Raw genomic sequence first — 21,904 nt, forward strand, 5'->3', positions numbered from 1 at the left:
ACTTACCACCTCCACTTCCTGTCCTATTCTCTTTTCATATCTTTCCTCTGAATGGAAATGTGTGTGTTTTTGTGTCTGAATAATGTTTTATATCGTCAGCTCTCTGAAAAGTCAGTCCATAGAAAGTGAATCTTGCATTCTGTCAGGCAGTGCAACTATTTATCAGCCAATTACATTTAGCACGTTAGCTCTATTCACTTTGCTGTCCTATCCACGTAGAGTAGCATGACACATTGGCTGACTGACTTGACATGAGAAAAAATGGGGGGAGCACATGGACAAAAATACATGTAAAAATGTTCTCCGTTGCGTGCACTGATGGACACGTCCCAAGTTTGCTGAAGACATCCTTCAGAAGTGCGACAGAGGCCCATGAGTGGCCTGCTCTCCAAACACGAGGGTCTGGAGATGTCAGTGATGACATGAGTGTTCTGACGCCCCGAGCCTTCACTCGTTATTGTCAGTAACGCTCCGATGAACTGACAGCAAGGGCAGGCCCTCGTCTTTCCCCCTCCAAAGCATAAGTGGCCCTCTCTCACAAATATGTGTGTGTGTTTCTTGGGTTTATGGCTCTAAAGGGTCAAGACATTCAGTTGGGTTCTCACATTCAAATCAGCTATAAAATGCAGTATAGAAGATAGTACTTAAGTATTACTACAGTAAAAGCACAGTTATCTTTCGTAACATATAGATAGTGGCCCTTTTGGTTTCTCATTTTTGGGATTAGTATTGGTGCAGCAGAGAAGACTGCTTGTCACAAATCAATCAAACTACTGGGCTATAAAATGTTCCTACTTATTAGACTCACATGAGCAGAAATGCCTGTAATATTGATAGCTGTGTATACCACATTTTCACAAGGGTATGGTGCTTCTGTATTGGTGCCATAGTGAAGTACAAACCTAGGACACAATAAAGAGTCTAATAGTAAAGTTAACCCAAACAACATAATATTCAAGTCTGTCAAAGCATGATCAAAGTAGTCATAGTGCTAAACAGAACTCCACCAATCGTTAGATAGAACCTCCATGCAGCTTAGTCTCTGTCTAAAATGACAACGCAGTACTCTTTTGAAGCTCGTTCTTTCTGTGGCCTACCACCCCTGGTTGTGCTGGGCTTGGCTTGGGCCTAGACCGCCGCGGCTCAGGAGCATGGTCATTGGAGAGAGCCAGGGGGGTGGAGGGGGTGGCCCTGTGGTGACCTTGTGGGTCTGTCTGTCTCTTGGGGTTGGTAGTTGTTGGTACTTTAGAACCCTTTTCACACTATCGTGCCAACCACACCAGACTGTGCTGGCTCGGGTACTTTCTCCACACATTGTGCTTTCTAGCACAATTCTAGCAACTATGGTGAATGGATGAATACGTTACCAGGCCAGCCAAATACAGCTTGGCTCGGCTTTGCTTGGCTCAGCAGTGTGAAAACGGTATATTATAGGAGGCTGAGGCCTGGTGTGGTTGTAACCCATTGTGATGGGCTCTGTGTGGGGTTCGACAGGAGGGCGAGACCCTGGAGTCAGAGACAAAACAGTTTGAGGACCTGGAGTTCCAGCAACTGGAGAGGGAGAGCAGCCTGGAGGAGGAGAGGGAGACCATCAGCCAGCAGCTGCTGCAGGAGAGGGCCGAGTACCACACCAGCGTGGCCAAGAGGAAGGTAATGGACTGGACCACAATGGCTGCTCCTATTATTCTGGCAACCCTTCAACATATCTGGAGCTGTGAATATAAATGTCTGTCAGAGAAACTTCCTAATTTCTGATGATGGCCTGATGATTCACGTCAAGAATGGTGTTGGTGGGGGATACCTGACAAAGACATGATAGAATGGTGTTGGTGGGGGATACCTGACAAAGACATGATAGAATGGTGTTGGTGGGGGATACCTGACAAAGACATGATAGAATGGTGTTGGTGGGGGATACCTGACAAAGACATGATAGAATGGTGTTGGTGGGGGATACCTGACAAAGACATGATAGAATGGTGTTGGTGGGGGATACCTGACAAAGACATGATAGAATGGTGTTGGTGGGGGATACCTGACAAAGACATGATAGAATGGTGTTGGTGGGGGATACCTGACAAAGACATGATAGAATGGTGTTGGTGGGGGATACCTGACAAAGACATGATAGAATGGTGTTGGTGGGGGATACCTGACAAAGACATGATAGAATGGTGTTGGTGGGGGATACCTGACAAATACATGATAGAATGGTGTTGGTGGGGGATACCTGACAAAGACATGATAGAATGGTGTTGGTGGGGGATACCTGACAAAGACATGATAGAATGGTGTTGGTGGGGGATACCTGACAAAGACATGATAGAATGGTGTTGGTGGGGGATACCTGACAAAGACATGATAGAATGGTGTTGGTGGGGGATACCTGACAAAGACATGATAGAATGGTGTTGGTGGGGGATACCTGACAAAGACATGATAGAATGGTGTTGGTGGGGGATACCTGACAAAGACATGATAGAATGGTGTTGGTGGGGGATACCTGACAAAGACATGATAGAATGGTGTTGGTGGGGGATACCTGACAAAGACATGATAGAATGGTGTTGGTGGGGGATACCTGACAAAGACATGATAGAATGGTGTTGGTGGGGGATACCTGACAAAGACATGATAGAATGGTGTTGGTGGGGGATACCTGACAAAGACATGATAGAATGGTGTTGGTGGGGGATACCTGACAAAGACATGATAGAATGGTGTTGGTGGGGGATACCTGACAAAGACATGATAGAATGGTGTTGGTGGGGGATACCTGACAAAGACATGATAGAATGGTGTTGGTGGGGGATACCTGACAAAGACATGATAGAATGGTGTTGGTGGGGGATACCTGACAAAGACATGATAGAATGGTGTTGGTGGGGGATACCTGACAAAGACATGATAGAATGGTGTTGGTGGGGGATACCTGACAAAGACATGATAGAATGGTGTTGGTGGGGGATACCTGACAAAGACATGATAGAATGGTGTTGGTGGGGGATACCTGACAAAGACATGATAGAATGGTGTTGGTGGGGGATACCTGACAAAGACATGATAGAATGGTGTTGGTGGGGGATACCTGACAAAGACATGATAGAATGGTGTTGGTGGGGGATACCTGACAAAGACATGATAGAATGGTGTTGGTGGGGGATACCTGACAAAGACATGATAGAATGGTGTTGGTGGGGGATACCTGACAAAGACATGATAGAATGGTGTTGGTGGGGGATACCTGACAAAGACATGATAGAATGGTGTTGGTGGGGGATACCTGACAAAGACATGATAGAATGGTGTTGGTGGGGGATACCTGACAAAGACATGATAGAATGGTGTTGGTGGGGGATACCTGACAAAGACATGATAGAATGGTGTTGGTGGGGGATACCTGACAAAGACATGATAGAATGGTGTTGGTGGGGGATACCTGACAAAGACATGATAGATGATTACTGCTTTGTTTTTGGTGTAGTGTATATTTTCTCAGTTTGTCATCTTGTTGAGTACCCCTTTAATTCAGCAATAACACTCTAAACATGTTGTCTTCCAGGACAAGGTGGCAGCTCTGGAAGGCCAGGCCAGTCAGCTGGGACAGCAGGCGTCTCAGGAGTGTGACAGGCTGGCTAAGGACAGGAACCTTACCCTGCAGATTCTCCATAAGGTAACATTACAATACAGTTCATATCTGTCCCAGCAGCCACTCTACAATCTACACATATACAGAAATGACATTGTTGGCTATTACTACGTTTTTTGTCATTGGACTGGTGATTCCCATGAAACCACTTTTGAAAATAACTCATTTGAATCATTATCTCTCTCTGGTCTTGTTTGACAATGTGAGAATCACACACAAAGGCATTTCCACATGAAGGGCAATGTGCCATGCCAGCCACCTCATATTAAGTCAATTAATTAAGAGCTTGTTGGCGGATTTCCCATATGTTGACATTTCACTTCATGACTCGGCACATGTGCTGCCTTGTCCCCGGCTTTTCTGCAGTGGCACATTTTCTAATTTGGTAAAGAAACTATGGCAATCCATAATCAGGACAGAGTCAGATACTTAGATACTTAGATACTTTCAGTAATGTAAGGTACAAGAAGCTATGTCTTAATACGAGCATACTGTAACCAGGGCATCATGATGGGTGAGGTAAGCTGTCATTTGGTCTTGTCACAGTCTCATGTGTTTCTGGTGTCTGTGTGTTCCAGGAGAAAGAGAGGCTATCGGCCCTAGAGAAGAGGTACCTCAGCCTTACTGGAGGAAGATCTTTCCCTAAGTGTTCCAGCACCATGAAAGAGGTGAGGGGGGTTTATCTTACTAAGAGGTCACTCCTACAGTTATCTATCATGACCCAGACGGATGAACGGACCTCCACTCTGATCACTTGTCTAAAAGCCACACTCCCTAATTTGTGAAAGACCAACAAAGACTACCAACCAAAAATTTTAACAATGGAGAAAATGCACTCCTAGACATTTTCATACTAGATTTCTATGATACATCTGTTGTCCTCAATGAATTATTTCCCATGAGTGCAACGTTACTTCAAGTACAAAATTACAGACTGTGGCTTTAAGAGAAATGTTATGGTTTTCATAGTTGAGGTTGTTTAACTGGTCAATAGGACTTTTTACCTCAGGTGTAGGTCTGTTGTGTGCTTGTTCTACTGCTTGTGTGCCAGAGTAACCATTTATTTACTGTGTTAAACACGATGTAGTGTCGGCTTGTGAAGTATGACCTTGTTTTACATTGTGGTCGGATACAGCTGATAACATCAGTCAAACTGGTTTGATCGGATAATTCAGATCCGACGGACATATTTTTGGGATTGGAAACATCTGCAATTTGATGGTGGATTGCACATAATATCTCAACTCAGGTCAGCGAGGTACAAATCTGGCCTGAATCCCTGGGCTGCGTTGTTTATTCTGAAAACATGAACCAATTAGTCTCGTGCTTAACTCCAATTCGGACATAACCTATCAACCTGCGTTCTCATGCATTTAGAGCAAATTCATTACATGAGATGACTATCAGTTTCATTGTTGAATTGGATATAATGGACTCTTTTAGACCACTGTAAACTAGCCCTATTAAACTGAGTATAACCCATACAGGGGCACTCAATGTGCATAAAACCTATGTTTTTGTGATTGACACTTATTATCACAGTACTGTATTGACACCTAGTGTATGTTAGAGGGACATACACCGTAACTGTACACTACAGCAACAGGAGCTGAAACCAGTGTCCCTGACTTCCTATTGAAACAGGAATTGCGCCATATCAGCCAGATTGACCTGTTAGAGGACTCCCACTCCCAGCATCCTCTCTGCCGTCCCGCTGCTTCCTATTTAAGCGCCTCCTCTCAATTATACCCAGGGGGCAGCCCGACAGAGGTAACCAGACTGTCAGTGTAACTGTCACTGCATGACACCTGAGCATACTCACTGTAACCCCCATATGCAGAGTCTGTTTGTCTAAAACTTAAAGGCCCACTCTGTGATATTTACAGCTTTATAGGAAACCAAGTTCCGAGGCTGGCGTTTTTATTGTTGGTTTTTCATTAAGGAGTGGGCCTTTAAGAAGTCTGTGTGAGTTATGTCTTGTTACCCCCAATCACTCCCAGCAAATTGCACCCCGCCCCCCATATGTAGCTGAAAAACACATTTGGTCATCCTGTGAGGCCCTGGAAGTACAATACTGATTTGAATGTCGTCATTGTTTGTCTTTAGGAAATACTTGGTCTGTTGGATGAACTATGGCCATTTTAATTGATGTTGTCTCTTCAACTTTTAGAATGGGGAAAAGCATAAACAGCTCTTGCTACAACTGGGATGTTAAGATGCTGTTTGTGTGAAGGTTTAGCCAGAGGCTCACAGGCACAGTGCTTTGTCTCTCATTGAAGTGTACTACTCTGTTTGGTTTGTGTAGTGCACTTCTCTCTATTAGCATTTTGCTCTCCTTTGAAGATGGTTATAGCTTGTTGACATCTGTTATTGTGTTCTTTTGCCACGTGTTTTCACTTCTCCAGCTCAATGTGAGCCTTGGGAAATTATAGGGTAGAGAAATGCTGTGCTCTTTATTTTTTCCGTTCATATAGTTGTTGATGCTTTTCACACAAGCGTATGTGTTTATGTTTTCAAAACAAGATAAAGCAGCAGCTTGTCTTGGAAGGTTGTAAAGTGTGTATGTGCACATTTTTGATATGGGTGCACATCCGTGTGTGTGTGAGTATTCATATTATGAAAAGGACGTGTCATGGAGTGAGCTCATGGCCTCATGTCCTGTTTGGTTTGCGTTGCGTTGCGTTGGCTCTCAGGAGTACATGAAGCTCTTGGATGTCTATAAGATGTTTGGGAGTGATTGCCATGACACCCAACTCATCACCTCTGCTCAGCACGGCCTCTCGCTCACCTTAGACGCAGCTGTCCCCTGCGAGGTACCATTGCCCTCTCTCGCTCTCACTATGTTTCACTCTCTTTCTCTCCTTATCACTTGCCCTCGGTTTCTGTTTCTCTCTCACTCCATCTTTTCATTCTTTCACCTGTTGCTCCTCTCTCTCTCTAGCTGTCCGCTTCTAGGTAGCTTACTGTAGTGTATTGGCTTTCTGCTAAATGGCCCTGTCCTTGATATAATCAGCTCAACTAACTTCTGCATTACTGAATGAGAATTTTGAGGATAATGGTACCAGACCTGGATCAAATGCATACAGTGCATTCGGAAAGTATTCAGACCCCTTGACTTTTCCCACATTTTGTTACGTTACAACCTTATTCTAAAATGGATGAAGTAGTTTTCCCTTATCAATACCCCATAATGACATAGCAAAAATAGGTTTTTAGAATCATTTTTTTTGTATTAAAAATAAAAAAAGATGTAACATTTACATAAGTATTCAGACCCTTTACTCAGTACTTTGTTGAAGTATCTTTGGCAGCGATTACAGCCTTGAGTCTTCTTGGGTATGACTCTACAAGCTTGGCACACCTGTATTTGGGGAGTTTCTCCCATTCTTCTCTGAAGATCCTCTCAAGCTCTGTCAGGTTGGATGGGGAGCATCGCTGCACAGCTTTTTGATGTTAGATCGGGTTCGTCCGGCTCTAGCTGGGCCAATCAAGGACATTTAGAGACTTGTCCCGAAGCCAGTCCTGCGTTTTCTTGGCTGTGTGCTTAGGGTCGTTGTCCTGTTGGAAGGTGAACCTTTGCCCCAGTCTGAGTTCCTGAGTGCTCTGGAGCAGGTTTTCATCAAGGATCTCTCTGTACTTTGATCCGTTCATATTTCCCTCGATCCTGACTAGTCTCCCAAAAATGTTTAAAAAAAACTGTTTTCGCTTTGTCATCCATTTTAGAATAAGGCTGTAACGTAATAAAATGTGGAAAAAGGGAAGTGGTCTGAACACTTTCCGAATGCACTGGATGTCATATGCATTCAAATACTTGCCAGTATTTTAGGTGAACTTGATTTAGCTTGGGGCTTGCACTTTTGGAACTTTGTCATTGGTTCCATTGTACCAGGCAAAATGAATCAAGCACAGCTCAAGTATTTGACATATGTATTTGACCCAGGTCTGGATGGTACGATGGGTTGATATTATAGAAAGACTATCCATGTGTGAGTCAGGTTTCCTGGCATCTATTTCACATGCTGTCCTTGTTGCTGCTGTTTTCCTCTCTGTTGACGTGTGTCCTCTGCCGTTGTTTCCCTCTTTCCTTCTTTGCCCTTTGACCTCCTGTCTGCCTTACTATCTGTGGCTCCCTGAATGAAAGGAGTACGTGACTGTGGACCAGTTAACTCAGTTCTTTGGGATGCCGAAGGTCGAGTCCTCCCCTACCTCTCCTCTCCGGCCCCTCCAGTCAGGAGCTGGAGACCCCGCCTTTTCCTGCCTCTCCTTTCGTCACGGCTCCTCCCTCTCTCTCTCTGTTGAGGTGTGTGTCTGGTCTCTCGCTCTGTTCCTTCTCACCCACCTCTACTCCACCTCTCGTTTGAAGATGCCCTGAATGCCCCCTCTACCCCAGTGGCCAAAGCTGGTTGGAATGACGTCATTACAACCTATTTTCATTCATGTTTGTAATTGGTTGTAAACTGTTTCTATTGACGTCATTTCAACCAGTGTTTCCCCATTGAGACACTTTTATGTTAGCATTTGCTGATATTTCAAGAAGATGAACATTGACACACACAAAAAACATAACATTTAGAAAAATATTTATATTTCCGTCACTTTAACAGATCCTCTTATTTGCTCATTAATGCTTTATTTTCTTAATTCTCTTCCTCCTCCACTCCCTTGTTCTGTCCACTCTGTCCTTTGCCTCTCTGCTGCCTCTTACTGTGGACTCTTAACTGTGGCCCTCCAGTATCAGCCTGAGTGCAGTAGGCCTCAAATCCCCACTCTCGATTTAGAGCAGTGGTACCAGGAGGTGATGGCTGCTGGGGAGAGCAGCCAGCTCTGCCTCCCTCTCCCAGCTAAACCTCTCTCCGCTCGCAGGCCTATGCAGGTAATTCTCAGAGGCGCAGCCTTCTCCTCTTTTCTCTTCCTCCCCTCTTCCATTGTTTCTGTTCTGTCTTCCCATGAAAATGGCTTTTCAAGTGCATTGTGCTTTGTTGATTGATTAATATATCAATGATGGTCTGTCTGGGCTTGCTGTCACTCATGCGTTTTTGAATTCTTTAAGCATCTCCACATGCTTTACGGTAATCTGTTAGTATGTTTTGTCAGTATTCAATCAAGCAGTAGTACCACTCATTGATGTCATTACATTGCAAATGGAATATAAAATGTTCAACCTGGTTGAATCTTCAAAAATGATTCTGTATTATGTGCATTGTATTACATTTACTACCAGGTTATACTACAGTACACACAAGCACAGCCAAAGGGTTGAGGTCAATTCCAAGTACTAAATTGACCCTAACCTGGGTATAGCCTAGACAGCAATCAATCTCTGATGATTTACTGGCACAATGAAAAGCCATAAGACCTCATACTGTATGGCCAACTGAGGTTGTGGGACAAACCACCTGAAGGTTGTGGCTACAACAGGGTGTGTCTTCACCCTGGCATTTGCCAGTAAAAAACTTTGACACAGACTCTGTCATTACACCTGTGGGAGGAATCAAAGGACCACCAATAAAAGGGATGCTGCTGGTGCTGCCATAATAATCACTGTCTCTGGCTGTGTCTGATGACAGTAGTAGCAGTAGTAGTAGTAGCAGTAGTAGCAGTAGTAGCAGCAGTAGCAGTAGTAGCAGCAATTAAAGTTCACTCACCAAAAGTAGGCTGCTTTAGCATTTCAAAGATGTCAATCAATATGTTGGTTGAATTGAAATGTCAATAAATGTGCCTTTTGAAACGCTAAAGAAACCTATTGTTTTGTATTTGTACTCTACTCTCTACTTCTCACAGCATCTCCCACCAGACAAGTTTGGAATAAGCACCACAGTTTATATTCCTCATTCCGTTTAATGTAATACATGTTTTACTATGTGCGGGGCAACCGCAAAAAAGTCTACGGTGTTTGATAGCTGATCCTGGTCCGTCTTCACTCCTCCCAGGTGTTCCGCTCCAAGCTGGACAGTGATGCTGGACAGGCGGTACATCAACCCAAAGCAGGCTCCGGATCCCATCTGCAGTACGTAGCCACTACACTGGGACGCAACACAACCTCCAAGGTAAACCTCATCACCTCCGCTCCATCACTACTGGTTGGCTAGTAGGGTCTTCAGGGGATTATGTAGTAATCAACTATTATTATTTAATGTTAATTTGAATAGTACACATTTGCTGCTAAAATTTGAATAGCAGATTACTCAGGCCTAAATACATACAACCAAATGAAAATAGAAGGTACTGGTGTTGGAGGGTGGTCAAGTTCGTGGCTGGATTGTGTAGTACTCTTCTGAGGCAGGCATTTGCTGTAATCCTGCGATTTAGCTAGCTTCATCATAATAGTTAAGTTTCCATGAGAAAGGCTACAAGCACATAGGGCCCTTGTACACAATCAATCACTACATGACCAAATGTATGTGGACACCTGCTCGTTGAACATCTCATTCCAAAATCATGGGCATTATTATGGAGTTGGTCCCCCCTTTGCTGCTATAACAGCCTCCATACTTCTGGGAAGGCTTTTCACTAGATGTTGGAACTTTGCTGCGGGGACTTGCTTCCAGTCATCCACAAGAGCATTAGTGAGGTCGGGCACTGATGTTGGGCGATTAGGCCTGGCTCGCATTCAGAGTTCCAATTCATCCCAAAGATGTTTGATGGGGTTGAGGTCAGTGTTCTGTGCATGCCAGTCAAGTTCTTCCACACCGATCTCGACAAACCATTTCTGTATGGACCTCGCTTTGTGCACGGGGGCATTGTCATGCTGAAACAGGAAAGGGCCTTCCCCAACAAAGTTGGAAGCACAGAATCGTCTAGAATGTCATTGCTGTAGCGCTATGACTTTTTTTTAAAGGGGGGTATAGCCCGAACCATGAAAACAGCCCCAGACCATTATTCCTCCTCCACCAAACTTTACAGTTGGCACTATGCATTCAGGCATGTAGCGTTCTCCTGGCATCCGCCAAACCTATATTGTGTCTGTCGGACTGCCAGATGCTAAAGCGTGATTCATCACTCCAGAGAATGCATTTCCAATGGAGTCCAATGGCGGCACACATTACACCACTCCAGCCGACGCTTGGCATTGCGCATGGTGATGTTAGGCTTGTGCGTGGCTATGCTCGGCCATGGAAACCCATTTCATGAAGCTCCCGACAAACAGTTATTGTGCTGACGTTGCTTCCAGAGGCAATTTGGAACTCAGTAGTGAGTGTTGCAACCGAGGACAGACGATTTTTACGCGCTTCAGCACTCGGCGGTCCCGTTCTGTGAGCTTGTGTGGCCAACCACTTCGCGGCTGAGCCGTTAGGGTCGCCGTTTCCACTTCACAATAATGGCTCTTACAGTTGACCAGAGCACCTCTAGCAGGGCAGAAATTTGACGAACTGACTTGTTGGAAAGATGGCATCTTATGACGGTGCCACGTTGAAAGTCACTGAGCTCTTCATTAAGGCCATTCTACTGCCAATGTTTGTCTATGGAGATTGCATGGCTGTGTGCTCGAAATAGCCCGAATCCACTAATTTGAAGGGGTGTCCAGATACTTTTGTGTATATCGTGTATGTATCCTGCTCCGGTCACCTGGTGATTTATTAGACCTAGCATATGGTTACATACTGGTAAACAACGGCAGGCGGTTATGTGTTACATGATAGTATCAGATTACATTTGATAGTATTAGATTATATTGCTCACAAGAACGAGAGCTTGATTTTTATCTGTAGCTGTTGTCATGCGTCAAAGGTTAATGCATAGCATATTCCATGTGTAACTCTGTGTTGTTTGTGTCGCACTGCTTTGCTTTATCTTGGCCAGGTCGCAGTTGTAAATGAGAACTTGTTCTCAACTAGCCTACCTGGTTAAATAAAGGTGAAATAAAAAAAATGAAATGATGTTTTATGTAAGTTCCATTCACTGGATGTGTCAGTGGATGTCTTCTTGGTCAGTCAGTGACGACCACGTTGGAAGTAAGTATTTTTGTGTAAACCTTGATGATTTTTAATATGTGTACTGCCATTGCATTGATATGTTGTTGTACAGTGGGGAGAACAAGTATTTGATACACTGCCGATTTTGCAGGTTTTCCTACTTACAAAGCATGTAGAGGTCTGTAATTTTTATCATAGGTACACTTCAACTGTGAGAGACGGAATCTAAAACAAAAATCCAGAAAATCACATTGTATGATTTTTAAATAATTAATTTGCATTTTATTGCATGACATAAGTATTTGATCACCTACCAACCAGTAAGAATTCCGGCTCTCACAGACCTGTTAGTTTTTCTTTAAGAAGCCCTCCTGTTCTCCACTCATTACCTGTATTAACTGCACCTGTTTGAACTCGTTACCTGTATAAAAGACACCTGTCCACACACAATCAAACAGATTCCAACCTCTCCACAATGGCCAAGACCAGAGAGCTGTGTAAGGACATCAGGGATAAAATTGTAGACCTGCACAAGGCTGGGATGGGCTACAGGACAATAGGCAAGCAGCTTGGTGAGAAGGAAACAACTGTTGGCGCAATTATTAGAAAATGGAAGAAGTTCAAGATGACGGTCAATCACCCTCGGTCTGGGGCTCCATGCAAGATTTCACCTCGTGGGGCATCAATGATCATGAGGAAGGTGAGGGATCAGCCCAGAACTACACGGCAGGACCTGGTCAATGACCTGAAGAGAGCTGGGACCACAGTCTCAAAGAAAACCATTAGTAACACACTACGCCGTCATGGATTAAAATCCTGCAGCGCACGCAAGGTCCCCCTGCTTAAGCCAGTGCATGTCCAGGCCTGTCTGAAGTTTGCCAATGACCATCTGGATGATCCAGAGGAGGAATGGGAGAAGGTCATGTGGTCTGATGAGACAAAAATAGAGCTTTTTGGTCTAACTCCACTCGCCGTGTTTGGAGGAAGAAGAAGTATGAGTACAACCCCAAGAACACCATCCCAACCGTGAAGCATGGAGGTGGAAACATAATTCTTTGGGGATGCTTTTCTGCAAAGGGGACAGGACGACTGCACCGTATTGAGGGGAGGATGGATGGGGCCATGTATCGCGAGATCTTGGCCAACAACCTCCTTCCCTCAGTAAGAGCATTGAAGATGGGTCGTGGCTGGGTCTTCCAGCATGACAACGACACGAAGCACACAGCCATGGCAACTAAGGAGTGGCTCCGTAAGAAGCATCTCAAGGTCCTGGAGTGGCCTAGCCAGTCTCCAGACCTGAACCCAATAGAAAATCTTTGGAGGGAGCTGAAAGTCCGTATTGCCCAGCGACAGCCCCGAAACCTGAAGGATCTGGAGAAGATCTGTAGGGAGGAGTGGGCCAAAATCCCTGCTGCAGTGTGTGCAAACCTAGTCAAGAACTACAGGAAACGTATGATCTCTGTAATTGCAAACAAAGGTTTCTGTACCAAATATTAAGTTCTGCTTTTCTGATGTATCAAATACTTATGTCATGCAATAAAATGCAAATTAATTACTTAAAAATCATACAATGTGATTTTCTGGATTTTTGTTTTAGATTCCGTCTCTCATAGTTGAAGTGTACCTATGATAATAATTACAGACCTCTACATGCTTTGTAAGTAGGAAAACCTGCAAAATCGGCAGTGTATCAAATACTTGTTCTCCCCACTGTATGTGTTTTTCATTGTTGTTTGAATTTAATCAATCACTCTCCTTCTTTTGTGTCCTTCCAGAGCCCACTGATGGTTCCCAACAGTACAGGCAGTTTGCCACGGAACTTGGCTGCCACCATGCAGGACATAGAGACCAAGAGAGCGCTAGCCTTACAGCAGAAAGGTAACCGCCTTTTGGGAGGTTTACACAAGGCAACTCTGTCACATGTTCTGGTCTGAGGCAAGAGTTTCCTTCTAGGGTTCCAGCAGTAAACATCAACATGGAACTAGTATAGTTATAATGTGTTTAAGATGGTCCTCTCCAGGTTTCTATTAACGACATTTGTTGTCTGTCATTTCAAGATTTCCTGTCATGCTTCAGAGAAACCACACCACGTCCCTGTCCCTGTCTCCATCACCCCACTTCCCCCTCACCCAGTCTCTTCCTCCATGGTTGTGACACCTCCCTCGCTTGCCTCCTCCAGCTCCTATTTAACCACCATGTTGTCCTCCTGTCTGTCTCTCTGTCACCCTGTCCTTCCGTCCCTCCATCCCAACCATCCCTCTCTCCATTACTGTCCTCCACTCTCTGTCACAGAGTCCTCCTTGCCTTCCACGTCTGAGTCTCCCTGCTCCACCATGGACAATCCCACAGACAGACAGATAGACAGACAGACCACTCAACCTGGGAGTGGGTTTGGTCTCGTGTTCAACTCATATAAACTCTCCCTTCTCCATGTTTTTGTCTGTCTCATCCTCCTGCTGAGAATCAACAATGCATGCGTTTGGTAGAAGCAGTGCTTTTCATCTGTCGGGCCAACTTTTGTTCCCCTTTTAACTTTGCAGCTGTTTTTAGATGTATCTGTCAGTTATATGATGGATAGCGAGCATGGGTTTGAATTGAAGATGACTTCCTTGGGTTACTTGATCATGTACTATTTGTATTTTTGCTGCTTACTGTACTTACGGAAGCTTTGGTGATGAAGAAACATGTTGCTGGTTGAATTCAGCTTGGGCTTTTGATAATGCCAAGCACATATATGTTGTATGTTTGATGTATGTGTGGGGCCTGGTTTCATCTGTCGCTGACCTGTGGTATCCTACTTTACATGGACTCACAGGCAATCTTTAGGTTTACTGTCCCTTCATAGCTGGGTGATGCTGATGATCATGACTTTTTGCTTGGCAAGTGGATATGAATCGTGTGTGTGTGAGAGAGTTGGTTAGGGGGTGAGTATGTGTGTCTGCATGCTGAGAGCGCTGCCATACATCCTAGAACTGACATGATAGGGTATCCCTGGATGTGATCAAGCAACCCACAGACCAGCTCTCTCCCTCCACCCTCAGGCCACCAGGTGATCGAGGAGCAGCGGCGTCGATTGGCTGAGCTGAAGCAGCGGGCTGCAGTGGAGGCCCAGTGCCAGTGGGATGCGCTCCACGGCTCTCAGACCCACCTCTATGCCCCCTCACACGCCCACGGCCCTCCCATGGTGCACCACTCCATCCTGCACCACCAGCCGCCATCGGCGGGCGAGCAGCCGTACGACACACTGAGCCTGGAGAGCTCTGACAGCATGGACACCAGTGTCTCCACAGGCAACAACTCGGCCTGCTCCCCCGACAACATGTCCAGGTCAGAGAAACACACACATGCATATCCTGGAACACACTCACGCTGGCTCATTTCTGCCAAGGGATCTCCGACAAGTAACCACATGGGTCAAATGACTCCTCCCCACGTCCTGTCTGACTGTGAATTGTGCACCATCTGTTAAGCTGTGTCGTGTATCATTAGTCTGTCTACTAGTGACAAAAGAAGCCTGTGTGTCTGCTCAGCTGTTGTCCATCCACTGTTATCACTATTCTAGTGGATATTTAACGTACAATATAGGGCTTCTTACACTACTGAGCAGAACTAACCCAGGTTGTCTGTCCTGAGCTGGTGTGCTGGAACCATGCGGAAAAGGTCGATGTGTAAAGTATCCGAGGCAGCACAGTCTGGCTTCAGTCGGCACGGTAGTGTGAAAAATTGAAAATATTTCTCTAAATCTAGTTCAAACATGCCGTCTTTATCACAGTCAAAAGGGATTCCCAGTTCATACAGAACTCGTCAAGTTTGTTGTCGTGCATGAATTATCGCCGACCATAATGAGGCCTACAAAAATAAACAGTGAAACGCTCTTCCGTAAACACATGCCAGAGACTGTGTTGCTGAACACTGCCTTCCTCCCAATCATTTATTCACCATATTTTATGATCCTGGCCTGGGTGAACACACTGGGTTGTGCCCAAATGGCTCCCTATTCCTTATACAGTGCACTACTTTTGACCAGAGCCTATGAGCTTTGGTCAAAAGTAGTGCACTATATAGGGAATAGGGTGCTATTTGGGATGCAGCCCTGGATACATGTGTAGGCTACAGCAGAAGGGATGTCCCCTTTACTGTCTATGATTGGTTAAAAGTCAACATTTCTATTTTGGCCAGTTAAACATTTGGATGAGTGACTGCTGAAATATAGTCAAATGACTAGTTAAATAGTCTTAAAACTAGTGAAAGACACTGCACAGATAGTGGTTGCTCTGAGCCAGTTGATATGAAAGGTATGGTGTGTGTGGTCGCACACAGACAAGGCAGATGCGTCCATTCCCTTTGCACCTGGTGAAAGCACAGCTGTTTCTCCACTTTAAACAGGACATCAAAGATTGCTTGTAATCATCAGGCCTAAGCACTCATTAGCGTTGTGTTCAGTAGGCAGGAAATGGAAAATAAACTGTCCAAAGCGGAGTGAAGAGGGGAGGTTACTATCTGGACATGTCCAATGAGAAACAGTCATTCGTCTTCTGTTGCAAAACGTTTTAGAATGTTGACCTTAATGAACACAACCTTGCACCACCTGGCCATACGCTGTCTAAGACGGGACATTTCCATTGTATGCAGCATTGAATCTCTAAACAGTTACACATTTCATCACCCATTTTATAACAGTCGGTGATAGTTAATAACTGTTTGTGGTAGTTAGTGTCCACATAGTAAGTTACTGTTTTTATGACCAGTGATGAATGGTGTTTTAGGACTTACTTACTTAATCCTCTTTGTTCCTATGTAAGAAGCTTGACGATCTTTAGCCATTTTGGGGGTGGTTTTTCAGGACACAGTTTTAGGATTTAAAAGTATTAATACACTGTAACCCATAAATATATTGAATGATGGATGTCATTGCTATTTGAGATGTATCTCTGACTGTGTCTGGTTTGCAGTGCCAGTGGGATGGATGCGCTGAAGATCGAGGAGATGGAGAAGATGCTGAAGGAAGCCCACCTAGAGAAGGCCAGGCTCATAGAATCCAGAGTAAGACACTACCTCACATGCCATGGCTAACTTCCTATCAGATCCCATACTGACGTATTACTTCAGTGTTACAGCCAGATTAGGACTGGCCACCCCTCGGAGCCTGGTTCCTCTGTTTCTTTCCAGTTTCCTGCATTCTAAGGAGTTTTTTCCTGTGCTTCTGCCTCTGCATTGCCTGGTCTTTGAGGTTTTGGGCTGGGTTTCTGTAAAGTACTTTGTGACAACTGCTGATGTAAAGAGGGCCTATGTTCATGATCTTTTTCCACCTTCTCTCCAGGAGCGAGAGAGCCATGCCCGTAGGCAGATGCTGGAGGAGGAGAGGAGGCGGCGCGAGGAGGCTGAGAAGAGGCTGCAGGACGAGACGGTGCACAGGCAGCAGCTGGTGGACAAGGAGGTGAAGATGAGGAGCAAGAACTTCTCCCAGGTGAGCCTGAGGCCCAATAACAAAAATCCAAACAAAAAGAATATACAGTTTGAGATCTCTCTCTCTCATCCTGTTAGTCATACAGGCTTTTGAAAAACTTGTTACAAGTTTGTTTCCTCCTTTCCTCAGGCCCGTCCTATGACTCGTTACCTGCCCATCCGCAAGGAGGAGTTTGACCTGCGCTCCCACATCGAGTCATCCGGCCACAACGTGGAGACCTCTTACCACGTGATCCTCACAGAGAAGATGTGTAAGGGTTACCTGGTCAAGATGGGCGGCAAGATCAAGTCGTGGAAGAAACGCTGGTTTGTCTTCGACCGCCTCAAAAGGACCTTCTCCTATTACGTTGGTAAGGAAAAGGCTGCCATTTATATACAAACACATTAGTGCTCGGATCGAGCCAATGGGAGATACAGTAGACGGCATATTCATACCCTTTGACCTTAATGTAGACTGTTTGTGAAAGGTGGTGTAAATGAGTTTGATAGAGATGAACATTAGGATACACAAGGGAAATACACATTTGTGGGTAGCGTTTTGTAAGCAGGCTTTAAATACAGTAATATGCATATGCTTGAATGATAAAACGGCAAATTATAAAATAATTATTCCATTTAAAATTGCAACTTCTTTTCCTAGAAAGTGACGGTTTTATTATGTAGCAAGGATCTAGTGCAGTTTACTCTCTCTCTCATCAAAGAAACTACTGTAGGAATCGCAAATGTGTGATATTTTTATCCAAGCATTTTGTCATGTTAATTTACTCAACAGACAAGCACGAGACCAAACTGAAAGGAGTCATCTACTTCCAGGCCATTGAAGAGGTCTATTACGATCACCTGCGTAGCGCCACGAAGGTACGTTCTACCTATGTTATCTACCCAACACTCGGAGAACAATCTGTATACAGAACAAAATGAAATCTTCTTTAATCACTTTTCTTTTTATACTTTCACTGTACTGATGCAATATTTCTCTTTAAGATCTTTGGTTTTATACACATTCTGCTTCTTCCACGCTTTCATTTCTCTTCTCACTCTTTTGCTTTTACTGGCTGGTTTCACAGAAAGGATTTTTCAACCTCAATTTGACCAATGTATGTACCACTTTTGTCTCAGTGAACTCACAGACCCACCCATTGCTTGTTCTCTGCCCTCCTTACCCAAGTGTGTGTTTGGTTGTTTACACAGAATGTTCAGACAGAAGTGTGTCATGTGGAATAAGGATTTGTGTCAGCTCTACATATTCCATTGCTATCTGCAACTTTCAGTTGAATACCCAACAGGGGTGTGATCATGCATGATTAATACAAGACAGAATGAAAACCCACAGCCATTACAGAACAGTGCATCTCTGGATCCTCAATTTCTCCCCGACCTCTTGGTTTCATATGTCTTTAGTTCCTGCATTGGAGTTGTTTGCCAAAGCAAGCCTTATTAGAGTGATAATTCCCTTGTCTGTTCCTCTGTGGAATTGGTTGTTTGAATCTGTCCCTTCAATTGAAACAGACTAAATACGGGTGGATTATCCAGGTGTGTGTATGCATATCAGTGTTGTATTTCATATACTGTATATAGCTTATGAACTCTAAGAAGTGCATGTGTGCAACTGTAAAATATGTGCATTGGGCATCTTATGGTGTGTGTGTGTGTGTGTGTACTGTCCTGCTGGCAGTCTAGCTGCTGCAGTGTATCCTGTTTTGACTCTGTCTCCTTCAGCACTTTTCTGAGCTCCTGTCTCCTCGGTATCGAAGAGAGGTGTGTGTGATTTAACTGTGTGTTGTGGATAAACACGTGGTAGAGCAGCAGAAGGCTGAATTCTTTTTAACAGGTTCAGTAGACAGAAGTGTGACTGTCAGCATAGACGCCCCATTGTCCATCAACGAGACAATCAGTTGTTGAAATATATACACTGCTCAAAAAAATAAAGGGAACACTTAAACACAATGTAACTCCAAGTCAATCACACTTCTGTGAAATCAAACTGTCCACTTAGGAAGCAACACTGATTGACAATAACTTTCACATGCTGTTGTGCAAATGGAATAGACAACAGGTGGAAATTATAGGCAATTAGCAAGACACCCCCAATAAAGGAGTGGTTCTGCAGGTGGTGACCACAGACCACTTCTCAGTTCCTATGCTTCGTGGCTGATGTTTTGGTCACTTTTGAATGCTGGCGGTGCTTTCACTCTAGTGGTAGCATGAGACGGAGTCTACAACCCACACAATGGCTCAGGTAGTGCAGCTCATCCAGGATGGCACATCAATGCGAGCTGTGGCAAGAAGGTTTGCTGTGTCTGTCAGCGTAGTGTCCAGAGCATGGAGGCGCTACCAGGAGACAGGCCAGTACATCAGGAGATGTGGAGGAGGCCGTAGGAGGGCAACAACCCAGCAACAGGACCGCTACCTCCGCCTTTGTGCAAGGAGGAGCAGGAGGAGCACTGCCAGAGCCCTGCAAAATGACCTCCAGCAGGCCACAAATGTGCATGTGTCTGCTCAAACGGTCAGAAACAGACTCCATGAGGGTGGTATGAGGGCCCGACGTCCACAGGTGGGGGTTGTGCTTACAGCCCAACACCGTGCAGGACGTTTGGCATTTGCCAGAGAACACCAAGATTCGCCACTGGCGCCCTGTGCTCTTCACAGATGAAAGCAGGTTCACACTGAGCACATGTGACAGACGCCGTGGAGAACGTTCTGCTGCCTGCAACATCCTCCAGCATGACCGGTTTGGCGGTGGGTCAGTCATGGTGTGGGGTGGCATTTCTTTGGGGGGCCGCACAGCCCTCCATGTGCTCGCCAGAGGTAGCCTGACTGCCATTAGGTACCGAGATGAGATCCTCAGACCCCTTGTGAGACCATATGCTGGTGCGGTTGGCCCTGGGTTCCTCCTAATGCAAGACCTCATGTGGCTGGAGTGTGTCAGAAGTTCCTGCAAGAGGAAGGCATTGATGCTATGGACTGGCCCGCCCGTTCCCCAGACCTGAATCCAATTGAGTACATCTGGGACATCATGTCTCGCTCCATCCACCAACGCCACGTTGCACCAGACTGTCCAGGAGTTGGTGGATGCTTTAGTCCATGTCTGGGAGGAGATCCCTCAGCAGACCATCCGCCACCTCATCAGGAGCATGCCCAGGCATTGTAGGGAGGTCATACAGGCACGTGGAGGCCACGCACACTACTGAGCCTCATTTTGACTTGTTTTAAGGACATTACATCAAAGTTGGATCAGCCTGTAGTGTGGTTTTCCACTTTAATTTTGAGTGTGACTCCAAATCCAGACCTCCATGGGTTGATACATTTGATTTCCATTGATTTTGTTGTCAGCACATTTAACTACGTAAAGAATAAAGTATTTAATAAGAATATTTCATTCAGATCTAGGATGTGTTATTTTAGTGTTCCCTTTATTTTTTTGAGCAGTGTATATGGGCAAATGTGTAGCAACTCTAACACAGGTTTTGGGTTGTTTAATATTTGACTGTAGTGCACCCATTGTACTTTTAGTAAAAATCTGTACAGACAGAATATGATATTGGTTCATTTATTTTATAACCAAGCTCTAGTACTGTGGTTGAATCAGAGACAATATGAGGTGCGTAGGAAAAACTCCACCCACAGATTCTGCATTCAATCACCCCTTAACACCGAGTGCTGTTTGGGATAAATCTGTCATCTCCATATTACTGACCTTTCTCTCCCCTGCAATCCCAGAGCCCCAATCCCTCGTTGACCTTCTGTGTGAAGACTCACGACAGACTCTACTACATGGTGGCCTCTGCCCCGGAGGCCATGAGGATATGGATGGATGTTATAGTAACCGGAGCCGAGGGCTACACGCAGTTCATGAACTAATAGGGGAGACTTGTGTACGGAGGCCTAGCAGTGACACACTTCAATAGACTCAGGCCTTATCCTCTCCCCAGTATTGGGAAATTGCCTTTTTATTTTGTTACGTTCATTGTATCTATTTTTAAATCACTTTACAATAGACATTTTTCTCCACTGGTTTTTCTACCTGCTTCTGCCCACGGATTGAAAAAGGGAGTCCTGGAAAAGACACTGTATATAACCAAAATGACAATACTGTCAGACTTTGTGCTCAAAAGCCTTTCTATTTTGCCAAATTGAGATATTGTTTGTTACAGGTTCTTGTTTGTGAGACCTGTGTGTATCAGTGTCTTAACTTTTTTTTTTTTACACTATGTAATATTGCTAAATGACATTATACCAATGGTTTCAGATGGTTGTTTTATACAAAAGGCATTTCCCGACTACCTATTTAGCTCAAACTTAAGTGAAGACAACTCAATTTGTTCCATCGGACTTTAGCTTACTGCTGAACTAGATTCCACTAATGTTGACTTGACCCCTTGCACATGTCATTATAATGCTAATCATTCTGTGCCTTGTCATAGTCTAATGTCACTGAACAGTAACCTATGCACTTCTGTAGATCTGATTTGGTAGGTTGAATTATTGCTTACACTTTCCAATTCTTTCAGATCAAGAATGTCACGATCTGGTAGCTTGACATGCTACATAAACACCATCTGAATATCTTTAGGTTTGTTCAGCCTTGTGAAATTGAGGTACTATAAACATCAGAAAATATCTTAATATATTTTCCCCACACCGGGGTGTAGCCAGAGGTATGTGTTAGAAAAAGGTTTACTGTAAAATGTCACTCATTCAACCAGTATTGTACAAGAAGTCTACTGGTCAGAATACACTTCAGTTAACAGTATACCACACTCTTCTCCCTCAACACTGTAGAACATTGCTCCCATCTGACACACCATATGTTGACTGTACACTTTCATGTATGGATTCTCAATACAGATCTATTAAAACAGAAATGTTACAGTCT

At 44.6% G+C, this 21,904-nt stretch overlaps 1 protein-coding gene across 7 annotated transcripts in view; it reads left to right on the forward strand.

Moving 5' to 3' along the window:
• LOC139548926 (pleckstrin homology-like domain family B member 1) overlaps positions 1-21,901 on the forward strand; it is a 94,997-nt gene extending 73,096 nt beyond the window's left edge. Inside the window, exons 12-27 of one of the 7 annotated variants that reach the window (XM_071358891.1) lie at positions 1,495-1,650; positions 3,563-3,673; positions 4,228-4,317; positions 6,343-6,462; positions 7,791-7,949; positions 8,382-8,522; positions 9,580-9,696; positions 13,338-13,440; positions 13,855-13,947; positions 14,604-14,889; positions 16,515-16,605; positions 16,883-17,029; positions 17,159-17,378; positions 17,801-17,886; positions 18,096-18,125; positions 20,749-21,901. In XM_071358891.1, the coding sequence (XP_071214992.1) occupies positions 1,495-1,650; positions 3,563-3,673; positions 4,228-4,317; positions 6,343-6,462; positions 7,791-7,949; positions 8,382-8,522; positions 9,580-9,696; positions 13,338-13,440; positions 13,855-13,947; positions 14,604-14,889; positions 16,515-16,605; positions 16,883-17,029; positions 17,159-17,378; positions 17,801-17,886; positions 18,096-18,125; positions 20,749-20,889 (2,091 nt within the window). In that variant the 3' untranslated portion in view covers positions 20,890-21,901. The remainder of the gene's footprint in view (positions 1-1,494; positions 1,651-3,562; positions 3,674-4,227; positions 4,318-6,342; positions 6,463-7,790; positions 7,950-8,381; positions 8,523-9,579; positions 9,697-13,337; positions 13,441-13,854; positions 13,948-14,603; positions 14,890-16,514; positions 16,606-16,882; positions 17,030-17,158; positions 17,379-17,800; positions 17,887-18,095; positions 18,126-20,748) is intronic. The other 6 variants (XM_071358893.1, XM_071358892.1, XM_071358895.1 and 3 more) reach the window with 6 other exon arrangements.
• Positions 21,902-21,904: the final 3 nt, after the last annotated feature.

This window comes from Salvelinus alpinus, chromosome 22, assembly GCF_045679555.1.
Source record: "Salvelinus alpinus chromosome 22, SLU_Salpinus.1, whole genome shotgun sequence".
NCBI classification, from domain to species: Eukaryota; Metazoa; Chordata; class Actinopteri; order Salmoniformes; family Salmonidae; genus Salvelinus; species Salvelinus alpinus.